Source organism: Pithys albifrons, chromosome 6, assembly GCF_047495875.1.
Source record: "Pithys albifrons albifrons isolate INPA30051 chromosome 6, PitAlb_v1, whole genome shotgun sequence".
Lineage (NCBI taxonomy): Eukaryota > Metazoa > Chordata > Aves > Passeriformes > Thamnophilidae > Pithys > Pithys albifrons.
In genome coordinates, this window is record NC_092463.1 from 1,993,588 (window position 1) to 2,010,730 (window position 17,143).

At 48.1% G+C, this 17,143-nt stretch overlaps 1 protein-coding gene and 1 long non-coding RNA gene across 2 annotated transcripts in view; one reads left to right on the forward strand and one right to left on the reverse strand.

The window, feature by feature from the left end:
- SOS2 (SOS Ras/Rho guanine nucleotide exchange factor 2) overlaps positions 1–17,143 on the reverse strand; it is a 43,397-nt gene that overhangs the window by 3,482 nt on the left and 22,772 nt on the right. The window contains exons 8-22 of the mRNA XM_071557180.1: positions 16,782–16,880; positions 15,634–15,761; positions 12,918–13,573; positions 11,311–11,392; positions 10,482–10,604; positions 7,702–7,805; positions 6,431–6,650; positions 5,837–5,956; positions 5,408–5,570; positions 4,825–4,942; positions 4,567–4,739; positions 4,177–4,293; positions 1,571–1,832; positions 998–1,039; positions 91–200 (exon numbers count right to left, since the gene is read on the reverse strand). Coding sequence (XP_071413281.1) covers positions 91–200; positions 998–1,039; positions 1,571–1,832; positions 4,177–4,293; positions 4,567–4,739; positions 4,825–4,942; positions 5,408–5,570; positions 5,837–5,956; positions 6,431–6,650; positions 7,702–7,805; positions 10,482–10,604; positions 11,311–11,392; positions 12,918–13,573; positions 15,634–15,761; positions 16,782–16,880 — 2,517 coding nt within the window. The remainder of the gene's footprint in view (positions 1–90; positions 201–997; positions 1,040–1,570; positions 1,833–4,176; positions 4,294–4,566; positions 4,740–4,824; positions 4,943–5,407; positions 5,571–5,836; positions 5,957–6,430; positions 6,651–7,701; positions 7,806–10,481; positions 10,605–11,310; positions 11,393–12,917; positions 13,574–15,633; positions 15,762–16,781; positions 16,881–17,143) is intronic.
- On the forward strand, positions 4,620–6,646 carry LOC139672719 (uncharacterized). The gene is made up of 3 exons (XR_011697973.1): positions 4,620–4,842; positions 4,940–5,108; positions 5,285–6,646. It is a non-coding gene; the product is annotated as an uncharacterized lncRNA (long non-coding RNA).

Consider the following 17,143-nt stretch of genomic DNA (forward strand, 5'->3'; position numbering starts at 1 on the left):
CTTGACAATCTTCAAGGTCTTTTCCAACCTAAATGACTCTGGATGATCCCTGACTTATCATCAAAGTTATCCAGTCCAGGACAGAGATACCTTAGCATTGGAAGCATCCTGATCCATCTTTTTCCTTGGAGGAAGCGGAGGAGGGTTCTGAGGCTCATCACTCAGTTTAGGAAAGCTCCCCCAGGAGCTGAAGAAAGTCTCTGGAAAGGGAAAAGCAGATATTTTAATATATTCTGGAATATTAAGCCAAACTCGAAGCAACTCAGATAAGCAGATCTTTGTGCTCCAGAGCAACATGAACCAGTAACTGCAGCAGTGAGAAATCCTTTAATTCACTGCTTCAATCAGATCTGGGTCTCACAAAGTGCTCTCCTATTTCCAGTATCAAAGATATGCATCAACAATCAGCAGGTAAATAAATCAAGGCAACTCCAAGTGAGTTTTTACAGAGGGGGAAAAGAATCCTCAGTTTAAGAAACCACACAACCCCCCACCTGGTACTGATGACTTTTGTCACACTTTTGTTATTTCTCTTAGAAGTGCCCAGAGCAATGTGTCAAAATAGGAAATTTTAATTATATTATGAAAAAAATTATGTGGAATAAGGAGAAAGAGCAGCTGAAAACAGGTGAATGCAGGATATCCCTCACAGGAGTGGTACAGAAAGAGCCTCCTCTTGCTCAGCAACAGAGCAGCTGTGTCCACTAAGTGGAATCAGAACATGATCAAGTTGCTTCCTTTGCAGCATTAGTCAAACAAAACAATCATCAAGGACGTTCAAAACAGAAGCAAAATCACGTGAGAGCCTGGAGATAAAACCCCAAACCAAAACTAAACCAGTTCTTAGACTTTATGTTCCTCACTGGACATCTGACTACAAAGACCCCTGCTGAATGCAGCCCACATTCCATCCCAGATTCCAGATTTTCACTCCTGTTCAGCTCCCCTGAACCCAGGAAAGGCAGAGTTAAATATCTGACAGAGCCCCAGTACTCACTTGACTGAGGCAAACTCACTGCAGCGAAGATGCTGTTGTTACCTGGGGGGAAAAAAGGGGGTTAAAGCCCTTCCAGACAGAACAACTGCACATAAGGAATGCCTGAATGCCCTCAAGGACCACCATAATCTCCAAGTTTACCTCCTGCCAACGTGAATTAGAATTTCCTGTGTAAAACATTCCCAAACTATCGACTTAAGTTATGATGGGAATTAACTTCATTACTCTCAATTTTCCAGCCTTTTGTTTTAAAGGCTGGCATGCACAGGCATAACCCTGGGGCAGTCACAACAATTCTTCAACTCTATTTATTCTCCATTTTCCAACCTTTTGTTTTAAAGGCTGGCATGCACAGGGATAACCCTGGGGCAGTCACAACAATTCTTCAACTCTATTTATTCTCCATTTTCCAACCTTTTGTTTTAAAGGCTGGCATGCACAGGGATAACCCTGGGGCAGTCACAATAATTCTTCAAACCTGTTAACTCTCAATTTTCCAACCTTTTGTTTTAAAGGCTGGCATGCACAGGGATAACCCTGGGGCAGTCCCAACAATTCTTCAAACCTGTTTACCATAAGAGCTGTTGAGATCAATGTCTGAAAACACACTGAACTCCGAGGTCGCCGACACCGGGGGTGTGGACGGGGTGTTGGGAGAGGTTGGGGCCGACACTGTGGATTCGTGTTCTGCCTCAGTGATCCTGCTGAAGCTGATCTTGCTGGGCTCCTTTTCCAGAGGCAGGGGGTGGCTCCGCAGGGTGCCCGAGGTGGAGCCGTGCCTGCCCGTGTTGGGCCTGATCCCGGGGGATTTCAGGGGGTATGTTGTTTTCCTGGGCTGGAGAGAGGCAGCTGTTAGCACTGCTTGCATTCCAGGCAGCAACACTTCCAAAGCTCCATGAGAAATTTTAGCCAAGATTTATCAAATACACCCTAAAGAGCAGTGCAGGAGACACCTGGTGTGAGGAACAGTGTTATTTATACAGCAGGAGTTTACTGGGAAGTTGTGGATGCAGCTTCATCAGTCTTTTCTTCACAGCCTAATTCAGGTTTTCTCCCACAGCTCTGAAGAATGAAGAGCCCGTGCTGATGCCAAGCAGGAAAAACACAGGGAAAAACAGGTCACAGCCTTAGGAAAAAGAAATTCCTTCAGGCCTCAGAGCAGCACTGTGGACATGCTCTGTGTGTGACCACAGAAGGTCACCAGGATCCTACACACCCCCAGGATCCAGGACACACATTGCCCACATCCTTTGGGTTAGTCAGGACAAAATTCCTACACCCAGGTCACTGTGTGGATGAAACTCAGCAATAGGACAAGGGGGCACGATGGGCTCAAGCTCTGCCAGGGGAAATTGAAGTTGGAGAGCAGAAACAAATTCTTTGCAGAGAGAGTGCTCAGGGATTGGAAAGGACTGCCCAGAGAGGGGGTGGATTCTCATCCCTGGAGGTTTTTAAGGTGAGCTTGGCCGTGGCACTGAGTGCCATGATCTGGTAAAGGGACTGGAGTTGGCCCAAGGGTTGGACTTGATGATCTCAGAGGTCTCTTCCAACCCAACAAAGAGCAACGAGGCTGGAGAAGGGACTGGAGCACAAGTGCTGTGGGAAGAGGCTGAGGGAGCTGGGGGTGTTTAGCCTGGAGAAGAGGAGGCTCAGAGGTGACCTCAGCACTGTCTGGAACTGCCTGAAGGGAAGTTCTGGCCAGGTGGGGGTTGGTCTCTTCTCCCAGGCACTCAGCAATAGGACAAGGGGGCACGATGGGCTCAAGCTCTGCCAGGGGAAATTGAAGTTGGAGAGCAGAAAGAAATTCTTTGCAGAGAGAGTGCTCAGGGATTGGAATGGGCTGCCCAGAGAGGGGGTGGATTCCCCATCCCTGGAGGTTTTTCAACTGAGCTTGGCCATGGCACTGAGTGCCATGATCTGGTAAAGGGACTGGAGTTGGACCAAGGGTTGGACTTGATGATCTGGGAGGTCTTTTCCAACCCAATTCATTCTATGATTTTGTCATTCTATGGATGTGGCACTGAGGGAGAATCCACCACATCTTGATCCAACCCTACTGTGATCACCAGCCCAGGGCACGGAGTGCCTTGGGCTGGTGATCACAGTGGGGTTGGATCAAGGGTTGAACTTGCTGATCTTGGAGGTCTTTTCAACCCAATCCATTCTATGATTCTAAAGCTGAGCCCTGGAAAGTGAATTACTCCCACCCTGCAATGGTGGCCACCAAATTTCAGCACCAAATCTGAACTTTCCTGAAATTCCAATGAGAGCCTGTCCTTGGAAATGGTGAGCTGTGAACAATTCCTGCCCAGCTGACAGACTGGCAGTGTGGGCTCCTATTTTTAGAGGAGATGTCACAGAAATTACTGTCACAGTTTTTGCAACAGCAATTTCTGGCTTTTTCTTGCCACATTTGTAACATCATCTTACTCATTCCTCCATCAAGGAATGATTTACAGCTCTCTCAAGAATCAGAGGTGTCTCCAGCTCCTCAGGCAGTTACAACATACAACAAACAAGTGCTCCAGACCATGATCTTCCTGCTTAAAAAAGAACTCTGGGCTCCAGTGGCTGCTTTTTTCAACCCCCAAATTGCTACTCCTTTGATTTGTGTTTTCTTCAGCAAGAAAGTTGCACCTGGTCAAGTCTGCAAATTTTGCAACAATACCAAATATTTAGACAAAAATAGTAATTACCTTCTATTTAAAGAAAATGATGTGTAAAAGTCATATTTCATATTTCATTTAGTCTTTCATATTTCATTTAGTCTTTCATATTTCATTTAGTCTTTCATATTTCATTTAGTATTAATGTAAGACTTCTTGTTATTGTGAAATGAGAAATGTTACTCCATATTTTATCATATGACTATATGGTAAGAAACAGTAATTTAACAGCAATATTTAATGTTTTTTGGGGAAAAAAATCTTAATATAAGCCAAAGGTAATATGTTTTATTAGAGACAAGCATCAGGAATAAAGATATTTTTAAATCAAGTTAAGCTGGAAAATCATCTCATGGTAAGGAATTCTGAGGGAAATACTTATTGAGTTGACCATGTGTTGTGGCCAGTGGATTTCAGCTGTTTAATTTTAATTAATTAAACCAGGAGTTGGACTCTGATCCCTGTGGGGCCCTTCCATCTCAGGGTGTTCTGTGAGCCCAGGAAAACACTTACAAATCGAGGGGGCTGCTTGCAGTTCCGGGGTTCAATCTCCAAGGACTTGTTGAACAGGTAATCTGTAAACTCTTTTTCTGGAATCTTCCCCATGGGGTTGAGATTTTCAAAGAATTTCTAAATGAAACAAGGACCAACAATATTTAAAAAATAAGTATACACACAGAATGTTAATGAAATATTTGTGACTCACTGATTTAAAATCCAGTTTTTTACCACTTTTGGGTAGTTCTTAGTGGTGCTGCTTTTGTTTTATATCAGCCACTGTTTCCCATCTTCTGATGGCCACAATTCATGCAAAGTCAGGTCCAGTACTAGAAGATTATTTGGCATTTTTGGTACCTTTTTCCCCCTCTCCAATCCCCAAACAGACATTTACTGGTTGATTACCCGGATTTCTGGCTCTATCCGTAAACAGTAAGGCTGGTTTTGGTACTGCTGAATTTCTCCTGTAATTTCAGCCACTTTTCTCCTCTTGCTGAAGTTGATTAATTCCTTCCCTTGTCTTTTAAGGAAGTCAGGATTCCCTTCTTCTGTCTTCAGGATATTTGTCAGGTATATTCCTGATGAAAAGAGAAGGAGTTTTTAAGTGCACACCTGCAGCAAAGTCAGCCTTGGACTGACCCACAAAGTGCTGGTGGGACTCACCAAAGAAAGGCACACAGGGTGGGTTGATTGACTTGAGCTTGGCTAAATACTTCTTAAAATGGTCTTGACTCAATTCCACTGCTTCATCCAGAACTCTTTTTTTCCTCTCCTGCAGTGCCTAAGTTGCCAAGGTAAAAAAACAGGGATGGAAATCTCAGTACCAGGATCAGCAAATCCAAGGCAATTCCCTGGCTGCCTTGGGGAAACTTTGGAGCTGAAATTCAGATTTGAAAGCACCTCTTGTATGAGGTTTGCTCTGGATTACAGCACTGTCAGCCCAGCAGGTCAGTCATGTGAGTCCTGAGACTGCTGTGAACAGATGGTTATTTGTCTGTCAATTTACAAGCATTACCCTGGCCTTTTAATAAGAATTAAACATTTCATTTTGATTTTAACCTAAAGTGCTGCCTTTCAAAGATATCCAAAACTCAAACTCATGTTCTTTTCCTGTTTTACTCAGGGCAGGCTTTGCTGCCAACATTTCACACTTGTTTTCTTCCATGGATCCATGGAATTCTCTTCAGAGCTGTGTGTGATACAGGCCTGGATGCTGATTTGATTTCTTTTCCATGCCCAACCTTACCTCAAATGTGTGATCCAGCCTGTACACTGACACTGAGTTCATGGCACTGACAATCTCCAGAACACCATTGAAATTATTCAGGTCCTGAAAAACCTGCAGGATTTCTATGATCCTGCTCAGCACAGCCACTCTCTCCTCAAAGTTCTCTGTCTCCACGATGCACCTGAGCAAAAGATGCAATTTGAGAAACACTGACAGAGACATCCTGACATTTTGCAAACTACTAAATCATTTTTCCCCAAGAAAAACCATCCAACAGGCAGATTTTGGCTCTCCTTCCAGAATCTCAAGTCCAAATTTAGGTAATCACATCTTATGTTCAAGTTGGAAAGCCAAGAGAGGATTTTGGCAGAGCCTGTGAAATAAAACCCCCAGCAAATCCCAGGATCCAAATGGCCAATGCCACGACCCTGCCAGCCCTGGACTTACTTTTCAAACCAGAGAGTGAGGTTTGTGGTGTGACGGATCATTTTCAGGAGATTTGGGGAGTTGATTTCCTTGTCTTCCTTTGTCCACACGCTGCCGACGAGCTCCGAAGGCTGCACTGCCCTGGAATGGCCAAACACCACACACAAATAACAACTGGAACTTCTGTGTTTGCATTAAAAGGTTAATTCTTCCCTTAATCACGAGCTGATACTTCACAAATCCAACCCTACCTAACCTGCTGCTGAACAGCCCTTGAAACAGCTTTCTGAGAGTATCCCAGCACAGGGGGAAAGCCATTTGTATCTTAATTGAAATCAGGTGGGTCTGAATGAGCATTTTCAGATAAAGAAAATTACAAAGGAGTGAGTTTAATTTTCTGAAAGGCCAGGAAAGCAACTTGAGGAGAGTTACAAATGGGAAGTGAAGCACTTGGTGCAACCTGTGGAAAAGTGGCTTGTTTGGATATTGAGCAATGGCAAGAAAACCACCCCCCACCAAGCCTGGAAGTCTCGGGGCCGTGTTTTTGATGGATTCTCTGAATTTCAGAGCTGTTTCCTCGCTGCAGGAGGCCGGGGGGGTGTGAGCCCAGCCCACCTGTACAGGTCGGACTCGAGCAGGGTGAGCTGCCGAGCCACCTCGATGGGGTGCAGCGTCATCAGGTCCAGCCCCTCGCTGTGCCCCGCGCGCCACAGGTGCCACTCGATGGGCGGCGGGGGGCTCTCGAACGTGATGTTGTGGCTGATCCCGCTGGCCTGAGCCTTCTTCCTCCTGATGATCTTGGCAATGGAGTCCACCCACTTCTTCATGGATTTCCCTGGAAGGCAGAAACCATGAAAAAAGTGCTCTCCTCCCCAAATTTAATACCATCTTAAGTTTTGAACTGCCAGAGGGCAGAGTTAGGTGGGATATTGGGAAGGAATTGGTGGCTGGGAGGGTGGGCAGGCCCTGGCACAGGTTGGGCAGAGAAGCTGTGGCTGCCCCATCCCTGGGAGTGTCCCATGCCAGGTTGGAGCAACCTGGGATAGCAGGAAGTGTCCCTGCCCATGGCAGGGGGTGGACTAGAGAGTCTTTAAGACCCTTTCCAACCCAAACCATTTTAGGATTCTATGATTTTAAAAGACTCCTGATAATTTAGTCTAACCCCCCCTCCCCTCCCCTTTCCAGTTTGAACACACACTCAAAATTCTGCATTTCTCCATGCAAATTCATTAGGTTTGTAGTTCCCTATTTTCCTCTTACTGGTTCTTGCACCTGCATCAGCTCCCAAACAGACACATGAGAATCCAGGTGTATTTAACCACATCCCTGTAAAAAAGTGGCCCATATCCACTGTCTTTCACCTGTTTGTCTCAGAATTACATTGCCCAGTTAGGGCCTGACAAGCTGAAAAGGGAGGTCTGGAACTGCCAGGAAAACTGTTAGAATTGACATGCCAACAGTGCTGCCCTCCACATAAAAACAAACTCTGGTTTGTGGGAGTGATAGCAAATGGGTCAAGTGTCCCCTTCTAAAAGGATAATAATTTCACTGGAACTGTAGATAAATGGGAAAAGCACAACATGGAAAATCTGGTCTCAATAACCACCAGGGAAGGAATTCTCTGTGGAGAAAGGGAAGGTGACAGGCTGAATTGCAGTCAGCCAAGGGTGAACATACTGTCCAGAAATAAATATATTTCAAGTATTACTATCCTAGTGCTTGCAGTCATTTTGGTGGCTGTTCAGGCTCCAGGCCAAAGTTTGCTCATGTAAAGGAGAGGCATTAAAATTGCTCCTGTGTGTAAAGATATTCTCGTGCCTAAACCCTGTGAGGATCAGCCCAGGCTGTCCCAAAATGTGGGAGGAGAGCAGGGCCTGTCACTGTACCTCTGACACTGGAAATGAAGGTCTCCAACCTCTCCAGCAGCTCCAGATCTCTCTCAAAGTCATAAAAATGGTGCTCGACCCAGTGCCGAAAAACATTCAGTATTCTGAGGGGAGAGAAGAAAGGCACAGGATGTTGCTTTTTTAGGACTTCCACGGATCCTCCCACATAAACACCCAACAAAACACCATCCCACCAAACTCAGGGACTGTCAGGTAGTTGGTGACTGTCAAAATACATGGGAAGGAAGGAGCAGACCACAGAAATCCCAGGTACTGAAGACCTGATTTCCCAGGTTTAGCATAGACATAGTTTGGTGGCTTTTAAAATCTAATTTAAGAAATGCCAGTGTTGAGATAAGTTTCAGAAGGGGAAAAAATGTATCAAAATCAGATAAAACTCTATTTCTAATGTCTTTTGCTGGGTTTGCTTTTTTTTTAATGAAAAAGCTGATTTTGTTAAGAAACAAAATTGTAATTGTTCCTTTTATACACACAAATTTCAGCTTCAAAGTTGCTGCAGTTGTTGTTACTGCCCCACTTTTACAACTTTTTAATGACAAAAAGCCACACTAGTTCCAATAATTCCTTTAAGGATAAGACTAAATTTCCTCTTGATTTTTCTCTGCCCTTTCTTCAACAAATCACCCATAAACCAGCCTCTCACAGTGAATTCCAGCTGCTCCTCTGCCTTCCACACTCAGGATAAATCAGCCTAAAAACCTGGTTTGCTTCTTCCTCAGGTAAACAAGTTGGGCTCACACCTCAGACATCTGATTATCAAGGTGCAAAGTATCACCTTGCCTGAGGAGGGAGCAAAAACCTCCTGCATCACCCAGGACAAGACACTCCCTGTGCCAGCTCAGCAGGTGGGACAGGCTGGGGGAGAGCCCACGGCCTGGGGCTCAGAGATGTGGGAACTCCAGCCCTGAGCTGCTGAACTGGGAGTTTCCTACTGGGAAACCAGTGCTAATTGGCCATCAGGATACTGGTTTTGGTGGTTCAGCCCTTTAAATTGGCAGCAAGAAGCTCTGAGAGGGACAGGGCAGAGACCTGATGGCAATCTGTGAGTCACAGCTCTGGAGAGGGGCTGGTCTAGCTCAGACAAAGGAATTACATCCCTGTGAATACACAAAGAAGGCCCTCAGCTCTCCTCTTCCCAGTGTGTAAGGGAAAATATAAGGTTTATCCCATCAAACAACTGCTGTCTAAATGGATTGCTTAGGCTGGAAATCAACACCACCTTGTAAGGAGCAAAGTTTTGACAGGAGTTCCCACTAAGAGGATCTGATCCCATCCATCCCTGGCTTTGAGATCCCCTGGGAAAAGCCCTGGGAAAGCCAGAGGTTGCCTGGATCTGCTGGCTGCACTTCCAGCTGAGCAGCTCCCTCTCCTCATGCCCTCAGGTGATTTATGCCAAAGCCACTGGCCCTTTCCCTGCCTGGGCACTGCAGAGAGGCCTCTGTGAGATGGGGAGGGTTGGGCAGGCAGGGATGGGCATCTCCATGTTCTCCACCTTGCTCCCAAATCCCAGATCTCTCCCAAGTGGAGGTCAGTGCACTAATATTGGGATGTGCTGAGTGTACCAACCCAGCAGCTGAAACCCAGACACTGATTCTCAGCTCTGAGACAGCTTCAAGCTACTGGAAACACATCACAGAGATCAGAAAGAGCTCCCAAAAAACAGCAAAGAGGCAACTCTCCCAGGAACTGATAACTGTGGAGACTCCTGGTCCTGGTGGACCCACAGGAGCTGATAAACTGGGCACACCAAGGGCCTGATAAGGCATCCAAGGCCAGCAGCTCACGAGTCTCAAGGTCACACTGAGGTTGTGTACCTTGGATCACGTTCAGGAAGGTGGTGGCTGCTGTGCAGGGAGGAAAACTCCTGGATTACACACAGCCTTATCTTTTTAATCTTTTATATACATATGTACACAGGATCTGATGAAAAGGGGACCCCAAGTGACTTTCTGAGCACCTTGAAGGTACTGGCATGTCAGTGTGACCCTCACTTGGAGTCTCCTGCTGTTGCTCCAGCTGGTAACTGGGAATGTGTGGCAGCAGAGTAACTGAGGGGTCTGTGTGTATCATTACAGTGCCATTAACAGTAAAATTAATGTGTCATTAATGGTAATAACATATTGATGCTACTCATCAAAACAGCTGAACAGATAAAAGTTGTTCTGGCAAGCACTGGTGGTGATCTCTGTCCTCCTGACTCAGTCCTCAGGCAGGGCAACAAATTAGCCTCATTCATGCTAGAAATGCTTAATTGTTCCCCAAATTAGCTTGGTCAGCAAGACCCTGAGGATTCACTGCAGCCTTTGCAATGTGCAGCACAGACAGGAGTCTCCCTGTCTCTGTGCAAACACATCCACGGGGCTGGAAAGGAGCCACACCCCAGCAGGGCTGGAAAACCAGAGGAATGACCCTCACAGGGCCTGGGCACAGGAACTGCTCTCAGCTGCACACCCCTCACCCCCCTGCTGTCAGAGCAGCCACCTCTGGGCAAGGACACAGCCCTGGGAACCAGAGGACAGTTCCAGCAGCTCCAGGAGTCCCTGTGACCAAGGACAACACGCTCTGGGCTGCAGGGCTGCCTGCAGACACAGACAGGTCCCTGCCCGACAGCATAGAGTCTCCAGGAGGGACTGCTGTCTCCAGGAGGGATTGCTGTCTCCAGGAGGGATTGCTGTCTCCAGGAGGGATTGCTGTGTCCAGGAACACCAAGGGAGCAGTGAGCTCCAGTGTGGCTGTAGGACAGAGGGAGGCAGAGGCACCTGAGCTGCACTGGCTGGACGTATTCCTTGCGGAAGCGCTTGAGGTCGGCGCCGATGGGCTGCTCGCCCTTCTCGATGGCCATCCTGTCTGCCTCGGTGGGCTCCGGCTCCGGGATCTCAAACCTGTGGAGAACAGCACCACAGAGCTGATGGCAGCCAGGATACACCCTCATGGAGCACATGGAGGGCAGCTGGAGTCAAAGAAATCCAGTGCAGGGAGACTCCTCTGACATCCAGTCTGCCTGGAACTGCCTCTGCCCCGAGACCCACACCCGGCTCACTCACTGCTTCCCTGCTCATCACAGGATGTCTAGACTGGGATAGAAGGTTTTTAAGAGCCTGCTGGCTTGATTAAGGGAAGATTAGACAGGAGCTTAAGAGCAGCTTTATCACACTGCATTAAAATGCTGTTTACATCAAGTCTATGTGCTCAAATAAACTCCTTAGAACATTTCTGTCCTGATTTGCATCGAGACTTGGAACACTCTGAGGAGCGAGTCTGGCAGTTCACAACATCCCCACCCCAAGCCCAGGCACCCCAGGTAACACCCAGAGCAGGTAACTCATTACACTGGGAAAAGGAAGGTTGCATTAAAAGCTTGGATCACATGAACCATGGCACGGGGTGCCCAGAGAAGCTGTGACTGCCCCAGCCCTGGGAGTGTCCCAAGCCAGGTTGGAGCAACCTGGCATAGTGGAAGGTGTCCCTGCCCATGGCAGGGGGTGGCACTGGGTGGGCTTTGAGGTCCCTCCCAACCCAGACCATTCTGGGACTCTCTTCTGATTCCAAAACCCTTCCACAGCTTCGGGAAGGATGCCCATTCCTCACCTTTCTATCAGCAGACTCAGCAGCTCCTGGGGCTTGCAGAAGGAGCGGTAGGTGGTGAGGAAAGTCCGCACGAAATTAGGATCTGTGAGGACAGAAGAAGAGAATGATGGAAGTGTTTTGGTTTTTTTTTAATCCAGCTGCAAAATGTCAAAAATAATGTGCAGAAAATTTCCTTTAACACCAAAAATACCGACACCTGCCCCGGCAGGGGGTGGAATGGGATGGTCTTCAACATTCCCTTCCAACCCAAACCAACATGGAACTAATACTCAAACACACCAGTTCTTTCAGGGAAGGTGGGAAGTGCACAAGCCACCCAAGTCCACCACTTTTTAGACCTGGATGAGTCAGGACTCACAGATGACACAGCTGTGGGTTACCTGCACACTGAGCAGCTGCTCAGCACTGAGCTACCACGTGGGAAACGCTGTTTTAAAGAAATTACTGTGGTTTCACACAGTACAATCTTCATTTGACAAAAATAATCACTTAAACACCAGATAGTTTGGTAAAAAGCCCAAGGGAGACTGTTACTATTTGAGAAGTTGTAACACCAATTGCACACCAGTACCCCCAGGTTCCCCTTCCAGCCCATGCCTTTCACCCCCAAACTGAGACCTAACACTTTCCTCACCATGAAACTACTTCAAGGTTTCATTTCTGTGCCTGCAAAACTATTTCACAGCAAAGTGTGACAAATGCTGACTGTGATTTGCATCCTCTTCAACACAGGGACTGCACAAAGTGGCGGGTTGAGCATAATAAATAAAATAAATACAACTTCCAACCTTTTCCCTCCTCCACAGACACAGCTTGCAACAGCTCCACTGCTTTGGTAATTACAGTTTCAGCAAACACACCATGGTGGGGTGTTTGGGGGGTGAAGGGTTTGCACACCCAAAACTGCCTTACAGCTTTGCCAGGGCATTTAAGAACAGCTTTTTTTTCCCCCCTGCAAAGCTTTACATTTAAGTATATACAGAATGAAACAGGCATTTGGCTTTATAGAGTTAACTGAGAAACTGTGAAACTCACATTCCATGTGCCTTGTACCACCAGCATTATCTAAATACCAAATAAATTATTCTATCCTAGAAAAGGATGTCAAAATGTACTTAAAACATCCTTTTAGTCACAGAGTGAAAAGATGTTCACTTAAAGAAAACATGAAATCAGGAAACTCCCTGTAAAGCACCATGAGTCAAGAGAACAAAGAAAGCTGGAAAGTTCAAACGAGGAAGATGAGTAAGAAAGACCCTCAGAGAGGCTGAAGACACCGGAACAACCCCAAGATACATCCCCTAAAAGAAGATTCCAGCAAGACTCCTCCTCTAACTCTGCCTCAACCCCACCTGTTATGTGCATGTAAATGTTGTCACCCCATCCTAACACTGCATAAAACCCCCCAAATTCCTACCAAAAGTTGGAAGTGAACTTTGGGCAGTACCCACTGCTTCACTTCCCCTGCACAGCAAATAAATACCCTCTGCTAAAAGACAAAACTTTTCTCTTAGCATCATTAATTTCAGCCTTTTCTCAGCATCAAGAATAAACCCAGCTCAACTGAGGGTTGATGTGAGCCCCCCAGGGCTGAGGGTGCGGGGTACCTGCATACATGTGGTAGGTCAGCCTCTCGATGAGCTTCACCACCGTGCCGCCCTTGATGATGGGGATGCCGTTCCTGCTCTGCAGGTTGTCCTCAAACACGATGTTGTCCTCGGAGTCCTGCACCACGAAGCGGTACACGCTGGGGCTGGGCAGCCGGAGGGGCTGCTCGTTCTCCTCCTGCAGCAGCACCGCGTCCAGCATCCTGTCCAGGGTGCTGCGGTACTGCAGCGAGATCAGCGCCGCCATCCAGTTGCTCTTGTCCTCGGCCGACCTGGCGGCGAACAGCACGCTGCTGTCGTCCTTGGACACCAGCTCGAAGGCGTGCCTGACCTCAGGGGTGTCCTCCCTGTCGATCACCTGCATCTTCCTCATGACGATCTTCTCCTTGAGGCGGAACTCGGCGCTGCTGTAGCCGGGCAGCCGCGACTGCCCGTGGTTGGCCTTGCAGCTGATCAGCAGCCCGTCGAAGAGGAAGATGTGCCGCTCGTGCTTGGCCCCCACCTTGGTCAGGGCCCCCTCCATGATGAACTCGTTGCAGCACTGCCCGATGTCCTTCCCCTCCCAGCCGTCGATGTTCTTCTGGATCTCGTTCATCTTCTTGATGGCCAAGTGTTTGCTGCGGAGCTGCCGGTGGTAGAAGCGACAGACCTGCTCCCTGGAGGGCAGAACAGACACGTCACATCCGCGTCTGCCATCCCAGGAGACCAAAACAACCAACTCAATTAACTGCCTTTGTATTATTTTTTCCCCTAAACATGCCCCAACCAAGCTGCAGATAAGCCACATGCCCTGCTTTGGCCGAGTGTTATGGGTTTAGCTGGTCTAGGCTAAATTTAGGGTTTAGATTTCAGAGTGGGCCTGAAATCATCACTGAGCTGAGCTGGGCTGGGCCAGCTGACAGCTGACTTCTTCTAGCCCATGGTATCCATACCATATTCCAACATCATCTCAAAGTGTAGGAGGTGGTGTATGAGTGGCTTGGGCAGTTCCTCCAAGCTGTGGGCCCAGGAGGACACACCATGCCATCCCAGGAGGGATGGGAGGCCCAGACCCAGCATTGTCTTACCACCATGTTATTGTAGGGAAGGAAAATGTTTGCTCTTAGTCTTTCCCTCTCCTTGAGTCTGTCCCTCTGGAGATTGAGTTCTCTGGAGTGATTTGTAGCTAAAATAGTGGGATTTGTGTTTGATGGGGAGCGGGGAGTTATTTTTTGTTATTTCTAACTTGTGTAAGTGTGTGTTATAAAAGAACCACAGCTTTCTTTTAATTTTTCTCCTTTCTGTATAAATATCTATAGTTAGTTTAAGGTTAAACCTGTTCTGAGGCTTTTTTCCTTTCTCCCTTTTCTTGGCACGGGGAGGGAGCTGACACTCTGTGTTGGGCAGGTGGCATTTTGCCAGCTCAGCCCACTGGGGGAAGGAGTAAGAGATTCACATCACTCTTACAAGTGAGTGTCTTGGGTTGAGATGGCAAAATGCCAACTGCCCAACACAGTGTTAGTGCCCCTTCCCCACCCTGGTGAGACAAAGGAGAAGGGGAAAATTAACTGGAAACAAATTTAAACTAGAGACTCAAACCAGTTTAGACTTAAACTGACTATATATATTGATACAGTAAAGAGAAAATTAAAGGAAACTACAATATAACACACACTTACACAAGTTAGAAATAACAAGAAATAACTCCCCACTCCCCATCAAACACAAATCCCACCATTCTAACTACAAATCACTCCAGAGAACTCAATCTCCAGAGGGACAGACTCAAGCAGAGAGAAAGACTAAAATCAAACATTTTGCTTCCCTAAGATAACACAGTGGTATGTCAGTGCTCTGGGCCTGGTCCTCCCCATCCCTCCTGGGATGGCCCAGTGTGTCCTCCTGGGCCCACAGTTTGAAGGAGCTGCCCAAGCCACTCCCACACCGGCTCCTACACTTTGAGATGATGTTGGAATATGGTATGGATACCATTGGCTACAAGAAGTCAGCTGGCTCAGCCCATAACAGTGAGGTGTGAAGGCTTCGGGCTGCTGCTCCATTTACAACCAAACCTGGCCTGCAGACACGCCCTGGGAAGGGAACCCAGGTGTTATAGTTTGAGCTGGCAAAATGCCAACTGCCTGGTACCCAGTCAAAAAGTCCACTCCCAGAGCAGGAGAGTGAGGGAAAACAGCAGAAACGAGGCTTTAAACACAGTGAGGTTTTTATATTTATACAGAGAAGAGGAGAGCTTAACACAGAATATGGAATAGCACATAGTGACAGGAAACAACAACAGGCTCACCGAGGTTGCCCCAGCTAACAGGTGAAACTCCAAACCAACCAAACCCCCTCCCCAAAGGAAACCTCCCAGCAAGAGGGAAAGAGGAATTAACAGGAATGTGCTCACGTCCCCGGCTAAACAGACGTGGGACCGGCAGGAGGGCCTGATATCAGCAGTCAGGGAGCGGGAACCGTCCTGGTCAGAAGCAGGGACCGAAAAGAGGAGAGACTCTTCCCCCCTTGCTTGTTATACTCCCTGACACTTCCTGATGAGGTCAGATGATATGAAATACCTCTATGGCTGCTTAAGTCAGATGATACCTGTCCCCTCTAATCTGTGTCACAACCTTTGAGGCCTGCTAAAAACTGAGGCCTAAATGGGGACCTATGCTGACTAAAGCCAAAACTACTACACCAGGGACCTCCCCAGGGGAAGAGAGGGCTGTGTGCTCACCCCGGGCGCCGGCGCGGGCAGTGCCTGCTGTAGATGCGCTCCATGCTGCACTGCAGGTTGAGCAGCGCCGTGATCGCCTGCTTCAGGCACTCCCGGTCCTCCTCGTCCTCGCTGCGCTCCTGCAGTTGCTGCACACAACACACAGTCACTCTGCACACCTGTCTCCTTCACTCTTAGAGGATTCAGACATTTTCAGGCCAGCAAACCAAAGACAAATTTGCAGGTGCTGCTAAGATAAGAATGGAATTTGTCTGGAGACCTTGAGCTGCTGCAGAAGCAAGAAATGAAGTCTGCAGAAACTCCAGGCAGAAAGAGACCTGGGGGTTTGGATTGACAGGAAGCTCAACAGGAGCCAACAGTGTGCCCAGGTGGCCAAGAAGGCCAATGGGATCCTGGCCTGGATCCAAACTAGCGTGGCCAGCAGGCCCAGGGTAGTGACCCTTCCCCTGGACTCTGCCTTGGGGAGGCCACACCTTGAGTGTTGTGTTCAGTTCTAGGCCCCTCAGTTGAGGAAAGAGATTGAGGGACTGGAGCGGGGCCAGAGACAGAGAATCCACCACATCTTGATCCAACCCCACTGTGATCACCAGCCCAGGGCACAGAGTTGGATCAAGGGTTGGACTTGCTGATCTCAGAGGTCTCTTCCAACCCAACAGAGAAGAGCAACGAGGCTGGAGAAGGGACTGGAGCACAAGTGCTGTGGGGAGAGGCTGAGGGAGCTGGGGGTGTTTAGCCTGGAGAAGAGGAGGCTCAGAGGTGACCTCAGCACTGTCTGGAACTGCCTGAAGGGAAGTTCTGGCCAGGTGGGGGTTGGTCTCTTCTCCCAGGCATTCAGCAATAGGACAAGGGGGCACGATGGGCTCAAGCTCTGCCAGGGGAAATTGAAGTTGGAGAGCAGAAAAAAATTCTTTGCAGAGAGAGTGCTCAGGCATTGGAATGGGCTGCCTAGAGAGGGGGTGGATTCCCCATCCCTGGAGGTTTTTAAGGTGAGCTTGGCTGTGGCACTGAGTGCCATGATCTGGTAAAGGGACTGGAGTTGGACCAAGGGTTGGACTTGATGATCTCGGAGGTCTTCTCCAACCCAACCCATTCTATGATTCTATGATTAATGGATGTGTTCAGTGGGAAGGAGAGTGTGGCTGCCTTACCTGGAGCAGCTCGAAGTAGTGCAGGCAGTGGTAGACAGGGATGAGCAGGAGCCGGGGCAGGACGTACTGCACAGCCTCCTTAAAGCCCTCAGCTGTGGACTGCAAGGAAAGGAACAGCATGATTTTATTGACACTGGAACCCTGCACTGCCCAGAGCCCAGCAGTGCTGCCACACAACCCAATAATCTGCCTCCAGTGCCCTTCTCTGCCAGGGGTGTTTGCTGGGCTTCCCTCACAGCCAAAATTCTCACCAAGCACTGAGGAAATCAGGGTCACCCTCACACACTGCACATCACAAGTTTACAAACTAAAAACTGAGAAATCCTTCCCCATTCCCAGCAGTTAACTGAGCCAAGAATTCA